This window comes from Pavona decussata, unplaced genomic scaffold (genome assembly GCF_977016875.1).
Source record: "Pavona decussata unplaced genomic scaffold, jaPavDecu1.1 SCAFFOLD_234, whole genome shotgun sequence".
Taxonomy (NCBI): domain Eukaryota; kingdom Metazoa; phylum Cnidaria; class Anthozoa; order Scleractinia; family Agariciidae; genus Pavona; species Pavona decussata.
In genome coordinates, this window is record NW_028145639.1 from 1,124,928 (window position 1) to 1,148,469 (window position 23,542).

At 40.3% G+C, this 23,542-nt stretch overlaps 2 protein-coding genes across 4 annotated transcripts; both read right to left on the bottom strand.

The window, feature by feature from the left end:
- Window positions 1–275: 275 nt before the first annotated feature.
- On the bottom strand, window positions 276–8,644 carry LOC146458031 (anoctamin-4-like). Of its 2 annotated transcripts, none has more exons than XM_085091260.1 (5): window positions 8,200–8,644; window positions 2,818–4,349; window positions 2,354–2,475; window positions 1,296–1,716; window positions 276–665 (listed from the first exon to the last, which is right to left on the bottom strand). In XM_085091260.1, exons 1-5 carry the CDS (start codon window positions 8,500–8,502, stop codon window positions 395–397), a joined length of 2,649 nt encoding a protein of 882 aa, XP_084947386.1. In that variant the 5' UTR covers window positions 8,503–8,644; the 3' UTR covers window positions 276–394. The 2 variants fall into 2 exon arrangements, with proteins under 2 accessions (XP_084947386.1, XP_084947387.1); XM_085091261.1 differs by lacking the exon at window positions 8,200–8,644 and adding an exon at window positions 5,895–6,319.
- Window positions 8,645–11,421: 2,777 nt separating this feature from the next.
- On the bottom strand, window positions 11,422–21,874 carry LOC146458032 (anoctamin-3-like). Of its 2 annotated transcripts, XM_085091259.1 has the most exons (8): window positions 20,999–21,874; window positions 19,792–20,129; window positions 19,180–19,263; window positions 15,832–17,363; window positions 14,966–15,087; window positions 13,872–14,292; window positions 13,135–13,462; window positions 11,422–12,863 (listed from the first exon to the last, which is right to left on the bottom strand). In XM_085091259.1, the coding sequence occupies exons 2-8, from the start codon at window positions 20,095–20,097 to the stop codon at window positions 12,813–12,815; spliced, it is 2,844 nt and encodes a 947-aa protein (XP_084947385.1). In that variant the 5' UTR covers window positions 20,098–20,129; window positions 20,999–21,874; the 3' UTR covers window positions 11,422–12,812. The 2 variants fall into 2 exon arrangements, with proteins under 2 accessions (XP_084947385.1, XP_084947384.1); XM_085091258.1 differs by lacking the exon at window positions 20,999–21,874 and having other exon boundaries at window positions 19,792–20,484.
- Between the last annotated feature and the right edge of the window lie 1,668 nt (window positions 21,875–23,542).

Below are 23,542 nucleotides of genomic sequence, written 5' to 3' on the forward strand. Positions count from 1 at the left end.
ACAATCTTCAAGCAGGTTTACACTCTGGTGTTAATTCCGTGCGTTGTCGGCTCTTTTTTTTTTTTTTTTTTTAAGGCAATGGATTTTAATTTGTGTTTTGGCAAAGATTTGGGGAATTACGATCGGCAGACGGCCGCGAGAGTTCGTATCATGTTAGGATAACAAACTCTAATCTAAGGGATATCGTGGGGTGAGCTTGAATCCACTCAATTTGTGAATTGTTTAACCCCCTAAGCCCCGATACCAACAAGCAACTTCTCCTCACAGATTACTAGAATTTACAGCTTAATTTAATGATTCATGTGGAGATTTAAGAAATATCCAAAAGGTTGTTGTGCCATTACAAAATTTATCTGATATGGTGTAAACTTGACTGAATTTCAGTTTTTTTCCTTTACAGCATGTCGTCGGTTTTGTGATTAAAATCATCATTGAGATCATCACCATATTTGTTCTTCTTGAACACTCTCTTCGTCAGATGCGTCTCCCGTTTGCTCTTCAATTCCAGGTCCCGCGGGACATCCGGGACAAGCCATCCGATGAAGCTAGTGATGAGGTAAACAGAGAACTGAAACACGAACACGAAAGCGAGGCGAGCAGCGATCACGTGCCAGTATTGCTTGTTCTGCTTATAAGGCGAAGTGCTGTCAAAGTAACCACTGTACCTAAAATGAGATGAACAGATGGAACTTTTAAGGATGGTACATTTGTTACTGCGCATCCATTCTCCGCATCTCAAGATGGTCCGAGCAACTCGTGTTTCTTAAGAAAATACAGAGGTTTTCCCGGTGCTTTATGACTAAGCGGGAAAAGCAAATCTCATCAAGGGCTATTGGAACCTAAAAAGGCAATTGGAGGAACCATGTATTTTGCAGAGATAATCGAGCTTCACTTTGGAGAAAAAAATTCAATAGATTTTTAAATAATTCAAAGCTTTTCAGAATGATTTTAAAAATAAGTGGTTATCTCAATTTTATTTATGGATTCCAATAGCCCTCAGTAAGATGTACTTTTCCCGCATAGACATAATAAGACCTGTGGACCAATATTGTAAGGCTTTTCAGCGTGGTGGATCGAACGGCGGAATATTTGAATAAATCCTTTGCCTTTTGAACAGTTGATTTGAATTGCTTTTCTTATCATAGGTATCCAGTATTGTACGAGTTACTGGCTGTGTCATTTTCGATCGTTTTGAATCATGCTGCAATCATATTGCGTCCTAGCACTTTCTGAGTGCGAAGAAGGTGAGAGATGGGGCAAATTTAGCTCGCTAAACTAAATTGAAGGCTTCTTACCTGCAAGCATTTCTGGTGTAATTTAAATTTTCATAAGCATTTTCGGGCTTAGTTCCAGGTTCCATTTGAAAAAGATCCGTCAGCTTGATTTCAGCCAAACTGTTGTTGATGTATCCTGTGAGTGTGCCCCCACCAGCATCATCGCGGTCAGGAGCGTATTTTATTTTATATACAAGCTTAGGGATGTATTCCGATGTAAAAGCCAGAACAAATGCATTCACTAGAACTGATAATCTTGTTACTCCTTCAAGGATACGAAACCACGCTCCAATATCCTCTGCACGAGTGCTGTCGGGCCTCCTGAACTGGGACACGAAGTTGACGGCATCTACACGAATTTCGACGATGGCGTTCAGAAAGGCGAAAAGAGGACCAAGGGGGAAGGCAGCAACGAACATTGTTACGAACCCGTATTGCAAGACTGTTGAACAAAACGTGAAAGAATAGAAATCAAATACTCGATTGTTACCAGATGGTCGCTGCTTGATGAATTGTTTTATATATAAAACTTCTCTTTAATTTCCCGAGAGCGGTTTTCAATTGGGTGTCGAAAGTAATTTCACGTTTGCTTTTGTTTCCTTTTCTGCGCTCTGCGATTAGTCATAAAAACTCGCGCCACTTTTTAACCAATGGGAAGCCAAACTAAAACGAATCATAACTTGTTCGCGCGCATGGCGCCTGACTGGTTCATTGCGCTGTTTGCGATTGTTGTGATTGGCCGGGCGCTATAACATGCGAGGAAAACAGGACTGTAGCGGCGGGAGCAAGGAAGACTGACCAGGAAAGCTCAAGCAATCCCCCAGCAGATGTCCCCCTAATTATCCCTTGTCTATTGGTTATGGTTTTACGACATTCAACTGGAAACTGCTCTATCTACCGCGTTTTGGCTAATGTTAACAAATTTATTGTCAAATTCTCATAAAATTCATTGTCATCTATCATAGAGAAGTTTTCTCCAAAAAAGAAAAATAAATAAAAATACTGAAATAAACGAAAACAATCACCTTGTCCTCAGAATGTCTCCAAAAACAAAACCAATAAATGACTAAAAAACTTACCAACTTCGAGATACTCCCAAAACATGTAATGATCGCCCTGTGGACTCAGGTCAAAATCACGCTGGTATTGTGGGAGGTCTTTTTGCTCTTCCTTGCGGCTCTTGAACCAAAACATAAGAGACCTGCAAAACAAATTGACAAAGCCGTTACCAATACATGCAATCAGATGATACCTCGGTTTATATCATGTAGCAGTCTTCTTGGATAAGGGGCGTTTTTAAAGACAGAACTGACTTTGTACCGTATTTGTCAAAACCTCACCAAGCCCTGACCCGATTTTTTCAATTTCGCTCTTATCTCGACGCTCAAATTGAGGATAAATCTACCTCGTTTCGTCTTAATTTGTTCGATAGATACTCATGAATCCAAAAGCTCTTGTCTATTTAAACAGCACTCCTTTACATGCCGCACTGGATAATTAGGTTGTAACACTTTATTCTAAGAAGTGAAGTGAAGTAACTTACGGAATGGCAACTTCTGTGATATTTCCGATGATCTGCTGTCCTACCATAATGATGAGAAGCTGGACGCAAAGCTCCAGGAAGCATCCTTGCTCGCTGCAGCCATCCAGCCGATATTTTCCAGCGATGCGCTTGTATCTGCCTGGGGTACCAACAACCAACCCAGACTTGAAAAAGGCAATGTAAAAGATGGACGCGTACGTGTTAACAAACTGGAACAAGTACATCTTCCACGTGAAGCTGTCCTCGTAGTCGGTACGAGTCGGTGGGTTCTCCCAGTCCGTTAGCCAGACAGCCAGTTTGCTGTAAAGGAACTTCAAAAGGTTTATGGCGAGAAGATTGAGAAGAGCAGCTGTCATTGAGGTGATAATCCTGGCACGCCCTTGAATTTCTTTGTCCTTGTTTCCACTCAAGGATGCAAACACCGCCGCTCGATACACAACGACACCCACGACAGCGGCAATGACAAGAAGGATCATGAAGAGAATGATGCTGATCACACCAGCAAATCGACTGTACAACTGGACCTTTGGAACATAGGGTTCCATCTTGCCGGTAACTTCATTCTTTTTCAGTGTTGTCACTGTAGCGGAGTACTCTGGGCGAAGGGGTTCCTCTTCGTCTTCGAAGTCATCCGTGTGCCATTCCTGTGCAAGCGATGCTTGCCGACGTTTCCAGAACTCAAGGAACAATGTCGCCCAAATGGACGCAATCAGGGCCAGACCAACTGTCCAGTCGTTGTCGAAAAAGTGTGTGACGTAAGCATACAGGCAGGTAGATGAGGCTAGATCCCAGTAGCTGCACTGTTTGTTACACAATGGGCACATGTACCATTTTCCTTTGTTGGCCTCATCGCAGACATCTTTGACTGGGATGTGACTACCAGCTGAGCCGATTCCATAGAGAAACACGACTAAGCCGACGATTGCAAGAGGAAGGAGCATTGCTGTGTAAAACCCTAGCCAAGCGAAATACAGGGCGATCTCACTTCCAAAGTAATTCTTTATTTCATTGTAGGGCTGGAATTTATAAAATCTTCCAAACCTGGCCCAGTCACGCTTGAGTCTCTGTCGGTCATTGGTAGGCTGTTCACCAGATTCAAGCTTTGCGGGGCCGTCGTGAAGCGGATATCCTGCTTGGTAGGCACCTTCGTAGATCATCTTTCTCAACCCTACACCGTGTGGTCCCTCTTCAAAGCGAGCGTTGTAGCAAATCTGCTGCACGATGTAGACACGATCGACGGGGTCAAACAACTCCTCCCTGTTTTGATAGTTGACGAACTTTGAAAGTTGGTCCTGTTTGAAGTTGGCCATGAAGTAGTTTTCTTTTTCTTCAAAGGTTGAGTCATGAACCACAAGAGGGTTTCTTCTCCTTAGTGACTGCATTTTCTCGTCTCCCAGCCTTTTCTCCATCCAAGATTTGAAGACAATGTCGTTTTCTTGAAATGGAACTTTCAGACGCATTGCTTCAGCTCGCTTGGACAACACTTCCCAAGGTGCATGAATAAGAACAAAATGGCGTTTGACATTAGGGTCCTGAAAAGGAATAAAAATAATAGCGGTCCTACGTGTTAGCTTGCGGCTTAAATTATTTGTCCATAGTTAAAACATAAGAGGGAGTGGAGGGGGAGGGGGGAGGGGGAGTGTTGCCGACTTTGAAAACCGTAGCTTTATCAGGATCAAAGCAGTACCTTTTTTTGATCATATAAATGGAAAAAAAAGAAGTCTTTCTCTATTTTTTAATAGCATAACAGCCATAAGTATTAAAACACGAAGAATCTACTTCGTAATGTAATTGTTTATAACATGTTTGTGCCCAGGAATTTCTACGTAATCATTACGTAATTACTGTATTATTTATTTTTTTGGCAGACACTAAGGAAACAACGGATTATATACCCTCCAAGTTGGAGGGTATATAATCCGTTGTTTCCTTATATTGACATTAAGAAAGAAGGAAGGCATAAAGTGCCCCTCCTCCAGACTAGGAACTCCAAATAAGCACAGGCTAAATGGAGCAATGCAGACCTCTTTAGTTGGTGGTGCATCAAATTAATATACACCAACAGAGGATGACGGGGCTACGTACCCCTTCATCCTCTCTTGTATACACTACATGGCAATCACAATACAACGCATAAAGCCCTTTCTTAAAGAAAGCTTTGGTCAAACGAATGAAAATTTACATTGACTAGTGTATATATTCTCAGTTTATTCCTGATTACAGCGCGCAGAAGAGCACATGGAAGTTAATACCCCAATAGAAGCTACAGTTTGAAGGAACATTGATTCTATATCCAACAAATATGAAAAGTTGACTCAAACACTTAGAGAGGCATTAAGAAAAAATGCGAATAATTTGTCGGGCGCCAAAAAGAGGTGTTTATTTTAAGGTATTATTTCGGTATTTGTTTTCCTTTTTTCCGCTTGGGCGGATACTCGGTATACTGTGCATGTATATAAAACATTTAATAAATAAGGAGATTGAATCTTCTCTCAAGGGAGGTTTTGACAATAATTCAGTTGCAATTTTGAGTGATAAAATGAAGCTATATCTAGGATTAAAATGCATTTCAGAAGAGAACTACTGCTTATTGCTGATATTGCGCTGTGTTGCAGTTAAAGGGACGAAAACGTTCGTGCATAATTAATTGCAATCTAAATATTTAGTGGTCTTGTTCTATATTGACCAGTGAAGTGTTGCAATCTAGAAAGGACGCATTCAACACGCCTTAGAAGCTACGACCGGCAACTGTCTACAATGGCGTGAAAACTTCAAAAATGAAACACACATTCTTAACTTTGGAAAGAAGTTGGCATATCGTTTACAAGAATTGAAGGGTCAGCTTAAACCAACTTAAATTCGATTCTATAGAATATTCAGTCACAATTTTATGTAGACGATAAATTGGAGCGAGTGCAGTGGCACGAAATAAGTGCATTAGGTGCAAACTGTGCAACACCTTTTGATGGTTTGTGGATGAGTCATAACAAGCAACAGCTATTCGGGAACAGATTTCTCAAGTGCGCGCGTAACAGCCACCTCCCCAGTTCACTTCATAAAGTACAATCAACACATACCTCCGGCAGAAAGAATTCATCGTGTTGTATTAATAGCCCCGCCTTTCTTAAGTTATCCTCGAATGCTTGTCTTAAAGTTTGTAGTCTATGCTGTTCACTGTCATCCGAATCATCATCATCATCATGGTTTGTCTCGTAAACTAACACATAGTCAATTCGCTTCTTTGGTTCAGTGCCATCTCTGCAGAAATAAATTCCTTTCGGTTCGCTTGTTGATTGCTCCTTTAACTGTAGCTCAAGATCATCTTCATCTTGACTTAACCTTGTGTATGCGGCAGAACCGTTCTTCATTTTGAACTCTCATCAAAGCTTCAGTTTTAAAAGGACGAGTGAGCTGTTTTGTGCAAGTTACTAAATGGGTGTACAGAATTTGCATAGCTCTTAGTTTGTCTTCGCCCCAATGGTTTTAAGACGCCAAATACAATTTATTGTTTGTTATGATTTACTGACGCGGGTTTAAAGGTTAACTGCTTCATTTAGCACGTTTGCTTCGAAGCTCTTCGAAATTTCTAGGCCTCTTCGTTTGTATCAAAGTCTTTAAATTTGTTGTCATACTCATAAAGTATACTCACATACACAGTTCAACTTATGCTTAATGCATAAACATGATTTAAACAAACCCTTCTTTTCGGTGCTCTGTACGTGAGATTAGTATTGTAATCAGCCAATCGAAACAAAACAAACTCGTAAGTAATTACTCAAAAACGTAAACTTATTTTTTATTGGTGTAAAAATTAACATCACTGAAGCAGTATTGAAACTGTCTTAGAAGGGAGGTGAAATTCTGTCCGTGTTCCTCTTTGTTTAATCGGGAAGGGAAAAAGCCGGAGGAACATGGATAAATCGTTAAATGTTTTGAGTCAAAGCAAATGAAATGCTGTGACTACTTTTCTCACCATGCAACATCACAACAGCAAATTGTTGTGCAGTAAACGAAACCAACACTCGTCAGAACAAAGCAATTATGACACTATGTATCTACGACACTCAGGTGCAAGTTAAAAATGCTTGGCTCTCTTAGTTTGACGGGTGTCATAAGCAAATTTCTAGACTTGAAATACGTCCAACTCCTTGAGTAGAAATCTATGAATACAATGGCCGATATTTAACTTAGATGTTTATTGCAATTTTATTTCGTATATCATCAGCCAGTCTTCACCGTTTTTCCATCCGGACCTTACTGTAAAATAGAGGTTTCCATAAAGTTATTTAATGCTGTCACAATAGATCTTAACAATAATTTTCCAGGAGATAAAATGGACTTTAAATTGGAAGCTGATTCGTCGTTATCTTCACCGTATATAAACAAAAAAGTTTTAATATTCATTTAAATCTTGCGCTTTTGCCAGTATTTAAAAGGGAGATAAGATTTCAATTTTTTGGCCTGGATTCTCAAGCAATCGGAAAAATAATAAGGTAATCCAGGTGATAATTTGTTTAAAGAGGGTCACTACAGCAGTACGCGTCAATAAATACTTGTGACAAGCCGTCTTGTACGTTCTATACAATGTACACTCATTGAGTCCACTTGTTGAAATAACTGGTGCTGTTGTACATAAGCGTTTAGCTTTGTATTCCCCTAGGAAACCGTTCAGCCCGGGTGTTTAGCGCTGCTTTCAAATCCGACAAACGTAAGCGTGTTTATACCGAGTAAGAACTTATTAGCATAAGTGCCCTGAAGCAACAAGATTTTATGCGATTAATATTAGCATCTGTACATTGATTAAAGTTTGAACTTGACAACAAATTCGTGAAACACGATACAAATTCAATAAAAAATTCAGATCTAACGTCGTTCACCGGAATATCTTATTCGATATCTGGTGAAATGTAAGCTAAACCCTTTCTGACAAGAACATTTCTGTCAGCCGAACGTGGAGCTATTCGGTCGATCAAACAACCAATACTGTAAGGGTGTTTAGCGTCGTTCGGAAAATTCGTGAACTCTCTACACGTTAAGTTAGTATATCTCACAATCTCTGGACGAGCAAAACAAGAGAGATTCAAACGATTTTAAATCTTGTGCTGAAATCTTGCAGCCTATAAGACGAAGGCGTTACTATCATATAGAAGTCACACCTAAATCAACCAATGGAATTCCTAAATATAAAACATAATTCTTAGAAATCTTACTTGGCTTATTCTCTCAGTCTTCTTACATCTCTTTGCAAAACACTCGATTTCCAAAGATCAGATGTTAGGGGGAAGCGTTAAAAATTCGGTGTAAAAGCGTTGAATCCGCGCAAAATTAGCACCGAATTTTGCCAAAGCATTCAATTTTGACAGCAAAAAATCATTAACCCACCTTTGCGTTCGGTCGCTCGACGCGTTCGATCAGTAGCCCAGCAGTTTCAATGCTATCTTCAAAAGCTTTTCTCATGCCTTCCTGTTTCTCTGCTTTCGCTCTGGAATCTTCATCTTCATCTTCTTTCTCCTGGCAGCGCTCGTACACAAGGACATAGTCGATTTTCTTCTTTGAACCAGCGCGTTCAAAATACAGCCCAATGGTTTCAGCGCCGCTTTTCGCGACCTGAATGGAAGGCTCAACCATTTCAAGGACGACATCTTCCTCTTCTGGGGTTTTCGTATACGAAACTGGCTTCGCCATATTGAGACCTTTTGCTCTTGAACTCAGCTGCAAAGTGGAGTGCAGCGACTGCAACGAGTATTAAACTCCGACAGAGGGTGTGACATAAGAAAACAATTGTTTTGCATAAAAATGTAGTATTGAGCTGATTTGAGTTGCAAATTTGTGTAGTTGGGCGCGAATTTGTTAGCTATCCGTGAGAAATGACAGTGAACATTACATTGACGCTACAGTTTTTGAAAGGAGTCAGGGACGACAAAAAAAATAAATAAATAAACAAACGAATTAAAAGATGTTGCTTTTCATTTTCAATTTTTGTGTTTAGTGCCAGAGTTTGAACACACGTCGCTTGAAATATTTATGTTTTACATTTTGCATAACAATGTCCTGGATCATTCTCGCCTTATAAATATTCACGTTTAATCTAGTAAATAATAGTACTGTGGATTGTGCGAGAAATCTTTTGTGGGGCTCACAACAAAAGAACAGTAAAGACTTATTGGCTTTAAAAGGGTGACACTGACGAAATTGAGCAACGTAACGTAATATTCTGAAGAATGTGGCAAACTCTTGAATTATATCAGTGACTGCGCCTTGTTATTCAAGTGCCAAGTTTTTCAGGCTCAGATCGAGAAGTTTAACCTCCTCACCGGTTACCATGCATTGTCTTAAAGATTGACATGAGAATTTGGTAGTACATCTAGCTGATTTGCTGTCATCACTCTTCTTAGTGCTAGATCGAGCTAGAGTAACACTCTGAATCATTACAGTGCAGTGGCTCGGTTTAGTCTCTGCAGAAAATGGGGATCCAGTCTGGCTAACTAGTAAGGCTTGACTGATCTTAATTTTTGCACTTAGCTTGGATTAAATTACCCCATCTCGCTAGAAAAATATTAAAGGGATGCCAGCTTGCAGGGTATAGGAGTAAATTCAACCTTGTCTTATTGTTTTATTGACTTCTTTAGCTTCGCAGAAAAAGGAGGAAAAAAATTCCTGCTCTAGGTTTTTTGCTCTTTTTCCTCAGAAATGTTCGCTTGGAAAGGGAACGACCCTATGCAGGATAGCCTTATTGGGCGCCATGGTCTGTACTAATGGGATTGCTGTAAGGTAAAACGATATAAAGACAGCCGACTAAACAGGGATACTAGGGCTGATAGCACCCTTGACAAGAAAATTTTCAAACAGCGAGTTCAATATCGAGCAATGAAAAAGTAAACAAGCGAATGATAAGCCACTGAAGTGATTTTTCTAATTAAAAACAAGGCAAGTAGATCTTCAAGTTGTATGTACTCGGTTAAAGCACCTGTCTTAGATCATTTTAAACGGTTGTTTATTTTAATCCTTAGGGAGTAAAGCTAATGAATTGGCTAGAACTCAAATTAAACTCGCCGGATTCGAAACTCACCGGTTTCCTCAGCTGGAGCTTGGAACTCGGGGCACTTTCCATGAATCAGGACTGGCCGACCAGACCAGCAAGTCTGTAAATCGAATGCCTCATTGTGAAGGGATGATGCTGAAAAATCTTGAGAAATAATCACTCAAAAAATGGTCGGCGCTATTTTGAAGAAATTCAAAGGACTAGGATAAAACTTATCCATCAAATTGGTACATTCTGTTTACGAACTGACCGGTCTGGCTGCCCAGTTCTGACAAATGACGGAAAGCACCCTTTGGTTATCTTAACCAGCTAGGCTCACTACTGGTAAAGCAATAAAAACCTTTTAAAAATGTCAAATTGATAAAAAAAATTGTAAATGTAATTTCTTTGCCCACCAGAGCATAGAAGAGTCGAAGAGCTCGTTCGAAGGAAAGTCCGTGCGTTCCAGGTCGAATGAGAATGTGGACAGAGTGTCCGAGAATCCAATCCGGGTCACATTGGTGGGAGGGGAGTGCGCTGTCACCACCGTACTAAGGGTGCTGGCCAGCATATCATTTTCAGAGAGTTTGTTCCAAATTCGCCCGGGAAAAAATGCCATCCAAATGAACAAGAGACACTCGTAAAAATAAGTGTAAAATATGGGTTTATTACAACACTCTCTTAGCTGGTTGGAGAATTTCTAATCTCTGCAGCTAACTCCGGTTTTTTTTATTACACGGAATGCCCGCAGGGCATGACGTGTCTAGGTTTCGGTCGGGTATCTTTTTCTTCATCGGTGTCATAAATGTGCACATTAATTTATGCATTAAACTCTGTCCTCCCCTAGTAAGGATATATTGTTCTGATTGTCTTCAACAGAAGCGGCCCAATCAAAATCTATTTTTCAGGCACATATCACGAGAGAGGGGACCCACTCATCACTTCTGTGTGACGTCAAATCATCATTTGATTTATTCATTAAAACTAGATTAAATTCTTCCCTCTCCCAGAAGGGATCTATTGTTTTGATTGTCTTGAACTAAAGCGGCCCAATCAAACTCCATTATCTGCGCGTATATCACGAGGGAGGGGACCCACTCATCTCTACTTGTGTGACGTCAAAGCAAATCATCATTTGGAAAAGTTGTTTTCGTTCAATGGCGGCCACATGTCTGAATTTAAGACTCCGGATCTGCCGTTTTCAGAGAGAAAACCAACCTTTTTCAAGCAGTAAATCGAAATAATAACTTCTAGGTAGTACTCGACAGTTGAAACGGCGGAAATTGGGAGAGTTCACAGCAAAGAAAATCTGCTTTAAAAAACAGATCGAATGATCAACGCGAAGGATTAGAGCTAGAGGAGGCCAGACCAGTTCAGCGGGGTCATGACGTTATTGCATAGTTATTTCTGGTATGATTTCTAGTAACACAACGATAAGTATCACGCAATATATCTGAATAAAACCATTCAGACAATTATTTCAATGGCCAAGGGAGGATATTTTTCAAATATCTGCGAAACATACAATGGGGAATAATTGGGGCTACATTAAGCATTCCGTGTAATGCCATTAGAGGGGCATCTTGTTTTGGTGAGGCTCTCTCGCTGGCGTTTCGTTCACCGCGCTCGATGACTAAATACGATACAAAATACGCAAAAAGATGCGGCGTAAAGAAAGCAAACGAAGAACAACGTTATGCCTTCCAGTTCTTCATCCCCTCATTTTGATTAATATCGTAAGAAAACAACACCGCAAGCTGCACGCGTACGCATGGCGTATGTCACCCTCCGAACCTTTACTGGCTAGCTAGAGGCGAATAACAGTAGTTATCACATATTTAGAAGAGGCTGAAAGCGGAAGTACTGCCGGCAATGGTATTTTGGTCCGTCCATTTTTTATCCCAAGATATTGGAGCCGAAGGATCCGTCTCCATTTGGAAACATTTGTTAAATTCAGCCAGCCCCCTCTTCCCGCCCTACTGATCAGTTCATTAGATGAATAAAGTAAGCGCAATTCGCGGTTAGTGTGACATTTTTAAACATGGCCTTATATTGAGCTTTTGAATGGATTCATCATGAAGTTTGAATTTCACAGTTTTACCCAAAAATCCATGACAGCGGGCGCCATACATTCTTTGTAAAACCGCCAGTTTTTAGTTTCTATATTTTCCATTAAATCCTCACAAGACCCAGCACAAGACCCAGTTCGCATTTTTACGAAATTAAGTAAAACAAATTTATCACTTGACCTGTTTTTCAAAAGCGAAATATAATATTTAAAAATGGCGTGCTAACCGCGAATTGTATAGTCTAATATGTAATGATTACACACCGTAACTCAGAAGATAAAGAAAAGATTAATAAAATGCTTGGATATGTAAAGTACCTGTTTTCAATCTTAACACCCAAAAATGATTGCAATCGCAACAAAAAAGCCTTTTCACGCACGCGTAATGAAGTACTGCACACACAAAGATAAATCTTAACATGGAAAATTAGCAAAAAAGCACACGCTCAAAATTCCGAATTGTCGTCTCCACATAGACCCATATACGTCCCTTCAGATCTAGTCAAAACACATTCTACACCTGACCCTTTTTTTCTTTCTTTTTGATTTTGCATTGAGGTTCATGCGAAACATTATGTACTTGTAACTCTTGAGCATTACTCCCAAGAGCTTCCGAAGAATTGAAACACAACACAACACAACAGCTCGCTGCTTATTCATCGTCCTATTTTCGCAAGTTCAACTCATTCTTGGATAAGCCAGTTGTTGACTGTAAAATTTAAAACACACTTACATCACACACTTTGACGACGTCATTTGCTCCTGACAAAAAATAAATGCTAAGTATCACACGACGGACTTAAAAATCATCATAGATGATAGAGGATCTAATTATTCTACTCATACCACTCTGACAACCAGGCAAGACAAACCGCTCAATGAGCAATGTTTAAATTTCACGACAAGTTAGTGAGCCGAGTTACGACTTTCACCAGTTTCTGAATCATCATGTGGTGGCTGTGAAGGAAAAACAATAGTTGTTTATTCTTTAGAATTAAATTAACCCTTTAACCCCCAACCCCAATATCATAAAACAAATTCTCCCATCTTGTCCCCATACTTTTCTTTAAGTACTGGGGAGAAGTTTTTAAAATATCAAGAAAATTCACTTTGGGTGATTATATCTCAGGAGTTGAATAAGCATTGATATTACAAGGAGATATTTGATGCTAATCAAATAATGAAAAATAGGCGACTGGCACTAATGGATAATTGTGTAAATACGAACCTTCTCTATATCTGCAATGACGACAATAGGAGCAGTCTCAGTCAACGGTTGAATGTCGGCAGCTGGTTCACTAGGCTGTGGCTCAGTAACACTGGTTACTGGCCTGGTCTCCTGCTTCTTCCCAAATACTTTTTTAATCAGATCTTTTTCTCGTTTTGCCTTCAAAGCGAAACCCTTAGGAACGTCGGGGACAAACTTTGTGATGGACTTGGTGATGAGGAAGACTGTAAACTGAAACACGAACACAAACGCCAGACGAGCAACTGTCACTTCATAGTATTGCTTCGAGAAGTGATAAGGCCAAACGTCTTCATGATATCCATGGTATCTGAGATAAGGAAGGATAATAGAAACAGAACTTCAATGATACGTTTTAAAGAAATGATGAGAAAATCGGCATATATATCAAAGGATATAGCCAATCAAATGACCGTATTATATTTCAATACACTTCCACTAAGAGAATCCGTTCTTCTCATTTTGTGTACTGTCTGTTATTTCTAGTAAAATGAAAGTGTTGCATGTGAAAATGATCTTTTAACGGTTCGTTCACTGGATGGGAAAAGGTAAAATTTCGTCGAAAGACACGGACCCAATCGCCAAGCCCTCCTAAGTTAACACGAATGCTAAGTCTTAGTGTAATTTCTAGACAAAACCTTATTTTAAAGAAACAATGCTAGGATACATTTAATCTTGGGAGGACTTCGTGAATCTGGCCTGAGGATTGCAGCTCTTACCTGCAGACTGAACTGTTGTAGGGCAAATGCTCATGAGGATTTTCTGGCTCTGTTCCGGGTTCTTTCAGGAAGATGTCCGCCGTGGGAATGGAGGACAAACTGTTATTAATATACCCAGTAAGCGTTCCTCCACCAGGCGAATCATGGTCTGGAGCGTACTTCAATCGGTACAAAAGCTTTGGAATAAACTCCGAGGTGAATGCCAGAACAAAGGCGTTGACCAGTATTGAAATGTTTGTCACCGCTTTTAAGATGGGATACCAGGCCCCAATATCCTTGACATGGATAACTTCGGGTCTCCTGAACTGGGAGACAAAATTGAAGGCGTCTGCACGGATTCGAATGACCGAGCTAAGGAGGGCGAAGAGAGGACCCAGTGGAAAGGCAGCTACAAACATCGTCGCGAATCCATATTGCAAAACTGTAATTCAACAAAGATTGACAAAGAAAAGATCAAAAATAGCATTTTTCCAAACAGTAAACGTTGTCAAGTATACTTAAATAAAAAGTATAAAAATATGACAGAACAATTCTTTAGATTTTGCTGAGGAAGCCTCGCGGATAAGGGGACCAGAAGTGTTCGTGTAATGTCCTTGTTTGCTGAATAGAACGTAACGCCAGGATGAGGCAACCTATAATTAAAGGAAACCTCCACTCTCGAAACATGTTAACGTTACATTATTGAAAATACAATTTTCTTTGAAATTTCATTGGAAATCATGGAAATAATATTTCAGTGTCGGAAAAAAGATAGTTTGATTATCGGCTTTTTTCGCTTTTAAATTTCCCGCGCGCCGCCATCTTGGATTTCATGACGTAATAAGGTTGCTCAATTGTTTTACACAAAAGAACTCCTGCTGAATAACAATAGTGGCAACCATTACACGTTATCAAATTCAAAATGGCTGCCCCAAGGAAATTTAAAAGCGAAAGTTGTCGATAATCATATCTAATTTTTAACACACTTGGATCTCATTTCTACGTTTTAGACAAATATTTAGAATTTAGACACTATTTCCAACGCTTACCCGTCAATTTGTAGTGAGAGTGGAGGTTCCCTTTGAACCTGTTATTGACGTTTTAGTTTCACCTACCAACTTGGAGATATTCCCAAAACATGAAATGGTCTTCAACTGGACTTAGGTCAAAATCACACTTATAATTTCCATCGCACTTAGTCCCTCTTTCATAAGTCTTGATCCGATACTTAAGGTACCTGCAGAAAAAACAAGGCAAAATAACATTCTTGTAAAGCATGCGCCCGCAATGGCTTTGTAATAAGCTCGTCCTACATTCCTCGTCGTTTTGTTTTGGCAGACAAGAAACTCTACCCCGCTTATAAACCAGGGGAGATCTTTTCGATAGGGTATGATTCCGTCTAGATGGCGGGCGATGGGGAGCACTATTTCGGTTAGGCTTTCAGTCCTAGTTTCGTCGCGTCGCAGAAATTGGGTTAAGCTCCCGCCTTAAAGGGGAAGGTATCATGGGGTTTTTGACCTCTTTTTGTTAAAAATTGGGAAATAAGACCTTCACTTTGCTACAAAATAATTCTAGAACAACGAAAGGAGAGAAATCAATTCAATTCTTGACAGGAACAACTCGTACTCTGTTCTAACGCATTTTGGAAACAAAAATGCGAGAACTTGAAAAACATTAGCCTAACATTTTTCAAGTTTCAATCCATACCGTCCTACTCTGTCTCTGGCCAGAGGCACTAATCGACAGTTTTATTGCACTGGGGTGATAATTTATAACAAAACTAGACAATTATTTTTTGTTTCTGTTGTCAGAAAAACATTTTTGGGTTTTGAAATGACATCAAATTTTCGTGCCTAGTAATTTGGAGTGTCTGTGGCTGACGTACCACTTTTCTTTGCCTAGAAAGGTTCCCTATGGACGGTTCCAATTGTGACGCATTACGTCCGATTATGAAATCAAGTATCTCTAAAAGGTTACTTACGGTAGGGCAACATCCATGACAATTCCGATGAACTGCTGTCCAACCATAAGAATAAGCAGCTGAACGCAAAGCTCCAGGAAGCATCCTTGCTCGCTGCAGCCATCCATTCGAAATTTATCAGCGATCCGTTCGTATCTGCTTGGGGTTCCAATGACATGTCCAGCCTTGAAAAACGCGATATAAAAAACAGAGGTGTAGGTATTCACAAACTGGAACACGTACATTTTCAAGGTGAAGCTGTTTTCGTAGTCGGTGTAGGTCGGTGGATTCTCCCACTTAGTCAACCAGACCGCCACTTTGTTGTAAACCGTCTTCATCAGGTTGATGGCGATAAGATTTAGAAATGCTGCTGTCACTGAGGTGAGGATCCTGGCACGTGTTTGAATGTTTCTGTCAGAATGGCCACTTAAAGAAGCAAACACTGCCGCTCGGTAAATAATGACCCCCACAATAGCACCGATGACAAGAGCGATCATGAAAAGAACGGTGGCTATGACTCCACTATAGCGACTGTACAGCGTGAGCTTCGGAACGGTTGGTTCCAACTTTCCGGTGACTTCATTTTCTACCAGATAATCAGCTGGGAATTCTGGACGCAGGGGCTTCTCTTCTTCTAAGATATCCATGTGCCACATCTTCTGACGGCGTTCCCAGAACTCAAGGAACAATGTTCCCCAGATTGACGCAATCACGGCCAGAGCCACTGTCCCATCGTTGTCAAAGAAGTGTGTGACGTAAGCGTAAACGCATGTGGTCGAGGCTAAGTCCCAGTAGCTACATTTCTTGTCGCACAATGGGCACATGTACCACAGCCCCTTGTTCTTGTCGTCACAGACATCTCTGACAGGAATGTGACTACCAGCTGAACCGATTCCGGAGAGGAACACAATTAACCCGACAAGGGCTAGTGGTACCAACATACCCGTGTAAAATCCAACCCACGCAAAATATAAGGCGATTTGGCTTCCGAAGTATTCTTTGATTGCTCCGTAGGGCTGATATTTGAAAATTCTACCAGGTCTGGACCAATCACATCTTAATCGCTGGCGATCATTGGTGGGTTTCTCCTGGGGTCTAAGGTTATCAGGACCATCGTGAGTTGGATATCCTGCTATGTAAGCGCCATCCAGTATCATCTTTTTCAACCCAACGTCCGTTGCCCCTGATCCAAAGACAGCTCGGTAGCAAATCTGCTGCACGATGTAGACACGATCAATTTTGTCAAAGAATTTCTCCTTGTTCTGATAGTTAACGAACTTATCGAGGCTATCTTCCCTGAAGTTTGCCACGAAGTATTTTTTTTTGGGTTTGTAGGTGGACTCATCAGGCGGGATCACAAGAGGGTTCTTTATTCTCTTTATTATTCTCTTGAGCGGCTTAAGTCTCTCACCTTCTAGCAAAGATTCCATCCAAGGCTTAATATGAACGTCATTCTCTTCGAACGGGACTTGAAAGTGCATTTCCTCGGCGTGTTTGGCCAACACAGACCAAGGAGCGTGGAGAAGGACAAAATGTCGTGTAATTTCAGGTTCCTGAAAAGAAAACCAACCAAGCCTTAAAAATTTAGGTTGAAACATTGACTGATTTTAGATGGCTCCTTCTCGTTTACTTTCATATACGTCCGAGGCACCCAAAGATTCATTCCGATAAACTTGTGTTCGGAAGGCCTAAATCGCATAGAAATTCGGCCTTGGATTGTGAAGTAAAACTAGTGTTTGTTTTGGTGTATGCCACCTGAAACTCTAGTAAATGCATGAGGAAATTAGTTCCTTTGTTTTTGAAAGGACGAAAATGTCAAACAAGTATTTTAAGCCCAAAAACGGGAGAACGAAGGTGAGAATTTAACCCAGTAGTGGAAATAATCGAAAACAACAGAAATACCTCTTACTACTAAATTGCTGCTGAATAAGCTAAGGTAAACTACTTTTCATAAATTACTTTTTAATCAAAGTATTTAACAGGAAAATTAACTGAATAGAGAGAAATGTCTTAAGACCATCCCAAACAGAAAAGAAAAAAGACTCAACTTTACGAATAAACTGCTAGAGTTTTTAGTAAAATAATTACTGAATTGGCAAAGCCGCACACCTGTTGCACAAACTATGTAAGCATATGTTGTTAGGTACGAGGTGGCCTCAACTATAAGCCTGGTGGTTTCTAGAGGTCACCTCGCCATACATTAAACAATGAATTAATTGTAAATATATTAGGAAAAAGGCAAATAAACGTCAAGTTCAAGTTCAAGACTCAACGGGAAAAAGGTTGATTGAAAAAGCAAAGATGCATCCCGAGTTTTGATCGGCCAAATCTCATGTTTCACAACAAGGAACATCTACCAATTAGGCGTCAGATTAGATAGATTAGCCATTCGTTTTAATTCATAGAAAACATAGCGAACGTCGGAGAACTTTGTGACTTTACCCTGTTGTTTCAGTTAACAAGCATCTGTGGACATTTTCGCCTTTTGGAACGCCTGTGCCATATTTATCAGTTACATTAATTTTGACGTCTGTCCAACCGAGAGAGCTTGCTCGCAGGCTAACGTCTTTCAGAGGCAAAAGAACTGCCAGTTTATCGACCTACTGCAGCTAAAAAGCAAAGTGCCGGAAGTAACTGAAACTGTGCCGATCCAAAACATGATGGTTAAGGGCGAGAATGAATGGGGTGCATAACCACCAAACTGCTCACCCCAGACCTTGCATACCTGACAAAACATAGCCACGACTTTTCAGCAGTGTTTAACCTGCGACACACCTCTTTTGAAGCTTGTATAATTTTATATACCCTCGTGTTATTTTCAATAACAGCGGCATCACTGTTGGGTTTGGCCGAGCAACAGGTGAACGAAATCGAGTTTGAAATCTACAGCGGCTAACGAAGGAAATCCTGGTCTACTGGGGGTATACTAGACAGTTTAAAGAGCGGAAGTTTTAAAGTAATTTCCTCTCAGTTTGGCAAACACAAGGAAAGCAATTACATGTAAAACTCAAAAACAGTTTCATCAGGCCAAAAATATATCTCCTTCTTAAAATAATATCTGGAAATAGGTATTTCATTACCTTAATGGTCTTTGGCACGAATGACAAATAACACCCAGTACGCAGGCAAGTGTATACATTTTGATTCTAAACTTTAAAGCACATCGGACCCTCAATAAAATAGCAGCATAATTAGTGAAGGGTTTCGTTTAATCAACCTAACTGAAAACTGCATGTGCATAAACGGAAAGAAGCTCTATGCAATTTGACTGGCATTGTAAAACGTTTAGATGAATACCAAGCGCAAACTATTACCAAGAAACGCCTGAGTTATACACAATGTTGGTCACATAATTCTTGACGGACTTACCTTAGAAATCTGTTCATGTGGTTGCCGGCCACAAACCCGATCAAGTGCGATATTCATTTGCCTTATAATTTCCCTCTTTACATCCTAAGAACAAGATAGAGAGGATCAATGTACTTACAGAAATTGCCAGTCAATAAATTTAATCTTATAACCCAGGGGTAAAAAGAGATACACCCGCCGTCTGAACACAGAAGAAAGTCAAAAAGCTTCTCTTCTTATTTAGATTTAGTCAAATTCGTCACTAAGTGTGACGGGGAAAAGAAACAGAACTTTCGCAGTTCCTTGCAAACTAACCCCCAACTATTGTACACACAAAGAGCAGACCAGCACACCAGGAACTCCATGCCTTACTCTTTTCGATTAGTGTGTGGGTTCTTTAACGTCCCACAAGGTTATGAACATGAAAGTGTTGGAGACGGGTCCTACGGTTTATCGTCCTTATCCTTATTATTATGGAAACTGGAAATGTCTTAGTTACAAGATGGTGACGTAGAAAGGGTCTAAAAAACATAAAACGTCTAGGAAAAGAAATCTGGATATTGCAACTTCAACACTAGAAAGATAGACAGTTTTTGTTTGTTTGTTTTTCACTAAGAAAAGCCATGAACATACCAGCTGACGTTTCTCGGGTATTGGGTCGGGATATGTGAGTTTCAAACCAGCATCTACTAGGCTCTTTTCAAAATTTTCTCTCATCGTCTGTAGGTCTTTTGCTCTCTGCTTGTCTTTTTCCTCTTCCTCTGGACATCGTTCATACACAAGAACATAGTCGATGTTTTCGTCCGCGTCCGTCGCACGATGTAGTGGCTCAGTCTCATCGTCTTCTGCGTATTGTGATGGCTCCATGTCAGATGGCTCCATGTCAATCTCGACGACTTTAGGGTCAGCAGAATCCAAACTGGAAGCCGCTGTTGCCATCCTGAGACCTCTGGATCTACCGACTTCTGAGGCTTACAGGTAGTAAACAGGATGTTATAAGTCAATAAATACATGTACACCTTGGGTGGGACAGGAAACCGCAAAATAACTGTATTATAAATGTGAACTTGCACCTGAAGATAATTTCTGCCTCAGGCAATATAGCAGCGGAAGCTATTAATGTAAAGTGAAACTGCCTAAACGTATTACCTTTAGAAATGCATACGAGAAGTCACTGAAAAACATACAATCAAAGCAAAAAGGACTTCTTAACAGATATATAAAAGATCTACTAGCACTTTGGCGATTCTACTAGAAATAAAACTCATGTCTTTGCTTCAGGCCATGCACCACATGTTGATTTTAGTGAACATAATCAGTAAGAAAGGTGTATGAACCATGAGCATCATTGGTCAGATTTATTGCACTGAGATGATCATTTTCAATTCATTATTGTTGGAAAAAAACGGTGCCTTACTGAAATTAATTTCATCAATGATGGTCACAATTGATATACTTTTATTATCGATAGTGTTCTATAATTAGCATGTGGTGGACACAAGACAACTTGGAATTTTGGTAGAAGCATCAGGCCTTTTAATAAATCCGTAAGAAGTCCTTTCCTTTATTCATTTTTTTTATTTCTTCAGTGCTTTTTCGCATTTCTAGGAACAACCCGCAGAGCCATACTAAATGGAAAATCAGATGAGATCATTATTCTTGCCGTTAAAGGACGAAGTTTATGCGGATACGAATACTTGTCAGTAGACCGTGGATCCGTCAACAAGCCAAGGTTGAAAATGCATAAGACATATTCATTCCGTTCCAGTCACAACTAAAGAGGTTACTGAAAAATAATACGTTCGCTAGACTATTGTGTAAGAACAAGTTCTTCGCTGACCGTGTGAGCCTCCCTTGTCTTCTTGATGGACTGTGTAAATTAACGAAATTAATGGAACTTCAGGATTCCCGTGCCGCACCGTGTTGAGGGCCAAGTTACTGCGGATGCAAATACTTGCCAGTAGACCGTAGATCCGTCGGATCTTGTATCTCGTCAGTTCCGTTTCTATCCAAACAGGTTAAAAATAACACTTTATTTGAAGGCTATAGTCGTTTGCTAGGCTGCACTTCTAACCCTGAACACATTAAATTTTTCGTGCACAATGCATGGGGTTGTTCTGTTGTCTTTCTTTGGCTGTGAATAGCAATGTTTCCAACAGGGAATTGTTGGCTATAATTCTTTTCGATTCAGCGGATGCCACAGTTAGAAGTGTACCGCACAAAACATAACATCTGTAACTGTGATACTTATTTTCAGTTCCACTCAAGGTGAAGGCAAAAAAAGAGCCTAGCGTCCGTTGGACCTTCACATCAATTTACAGGGACCTATTCTGAATCCTGCATAGAGTTTAGTCTGTCGGTTTTGGCCTGTGTTCTGACTGCGTTTATGGAAAGACGATCTTATAGCGGATGTCAATGCTCGGCAATGAACCGTAGAACCAGTTCCGTTGATGACTAAGCAGGTTAAAACAATGATAAAAGGTATGCGTTCGTCGTCTTTGTTTGCTGTCTTTCCGCTGTGAAATGAAAGGCGAAAAATTTAGCAGCTGGTTGAAATCCTTGGCGTTTGTAATTAATAATCTTAAACAAATTTCAGGCCATTTATGGCTAAGAAACAAAGGTTGTAAGAAAATTTAAAAAAAGTTAGAAACGCTGAGCCATAGTAGACTAAAGGAGTTGTCACGGCTCACTTGAACGCGTACGACTTTTCATATGGCTTTAACTTCAACGAAAAATAATGAAGACGAGCAAATAAGCCTTAAGGACGGTGCCTACTAATGTAGAAGATTTTTTGCTCATTTTATGGCTATATACTATATGGGAAAAACAGACCCTAACAAGAGCTATTTAACAATTAGACGGCGAGCTCGAGGTTTCTATTGGCTGATAGTTGGCGAGGGGCGAAGCCCCGAGCCAACTATCAAAGGCGATAGAAACCGAGAGCAAGCCGTCTAATTGTTTTAGCATACCTCAGTGATCGATCTATGAAGCAAAAAAATCTTTTTATTTCATAAATTTTGATATATTTGTGCAATGATGCATGCTAAATCGCGTGCGCTCTGACAAACTGCCGTCCATCGATCGATAGACGGCAGTTTGTCAGAGCGCGCGCGATCTAGTATGCATCATTGCACAAATATATCAACATTTATGAAATTAAAATATTTTTTGCTTCATAGATCGATCACTGAGGTATGCTAAAACAATTAGACGGCTCGCTCTCGGTTTCTATCGCCTTTGATAGTACATTTCTCAACATACACACGACCGTGCGTCCATCCGATGACGTGTGCAAGTCAGATGGAGGAACCATGCGCGTGCTATGTTATAAAAAAAGAATTGGTTTATGCTTTTAGCTGTGCGTATATCAAGTTATGGATGCACTTGGGAAGTTTGGAGGGCACTCAAGAAGCAAGAGTTGCTTAACTCTTACGCCTCTCTCGTGCTCTCCAACTTCCCGTGTACATCCATTACTCGATATACGCACGCTAAGCATGAACCAATTCTAATTGGTATAAAAAAAGGAAATTGCGGGTAACCACGCATTTTTCAGAGATAATTAAGTAACAATAATTCTAAAAAGTTATAAAATACATAATAATGTATGGAATCCTTTTCTAACTTTGAAGCTTCATTATCTCTGAAAATGCTTGGTTAACCCTGATTTTCGTTTGGATTTCAAAAGGCCTTGCTAAGATCTTTTCCCGCATAACCATAAATCGCGCAAAATTACCGCTCAATTAATAGGCACCTTCCTTAAGAAATCAGAGCTTCCTGAGATGGGTAGCACGTATGCACAGTAGCAAAAGGCCTTAACTTCTGTTCTCCCTAAAGCTTCATGGGCGAATAATAACGAGACTTACTCCAAGCTATATGGGGCACTCTACCTATTACAGTCCAGTCCACTGTTTGTCGGCTATACAGTAATATACTAAAACTGAAAGCTTGTCCCTTTCCATCTGGCCGGGTACCCTTTATGTTTCTTTGCTACAGGTACAGGCCTATTGTTGCCTTTATTCATTGTAAATCTATAATTACCGTCACAAGTCTTGGAACACTTTTGCCTTTCACTCACAACTACCAGAATTGGAATTCTTTAAAATTTCCTCTCTCTGACAATGTTGCCACTCGCCTACAGTGGCTGTTCTGTTGATTGAAAAAAGAGTAAAAGAGGGGAGGGGGGGGGGGGGGGGTCATATCCGGTGATGCCGAGGCCGCCAAATTGGTCCGCTTTTGTGTAAATATAACAAGGTGGGTATACTTTCTCAGTGTTCATCGGTCGTCGGCCACTCTTTCGGCGCATAAGACGACTAAAGGCATGTCTTCAAGGTAGGCCAAGGGCCGTTTTAACTGTCAGCTGAGAAATGTCAGTTTTTTTTTAACT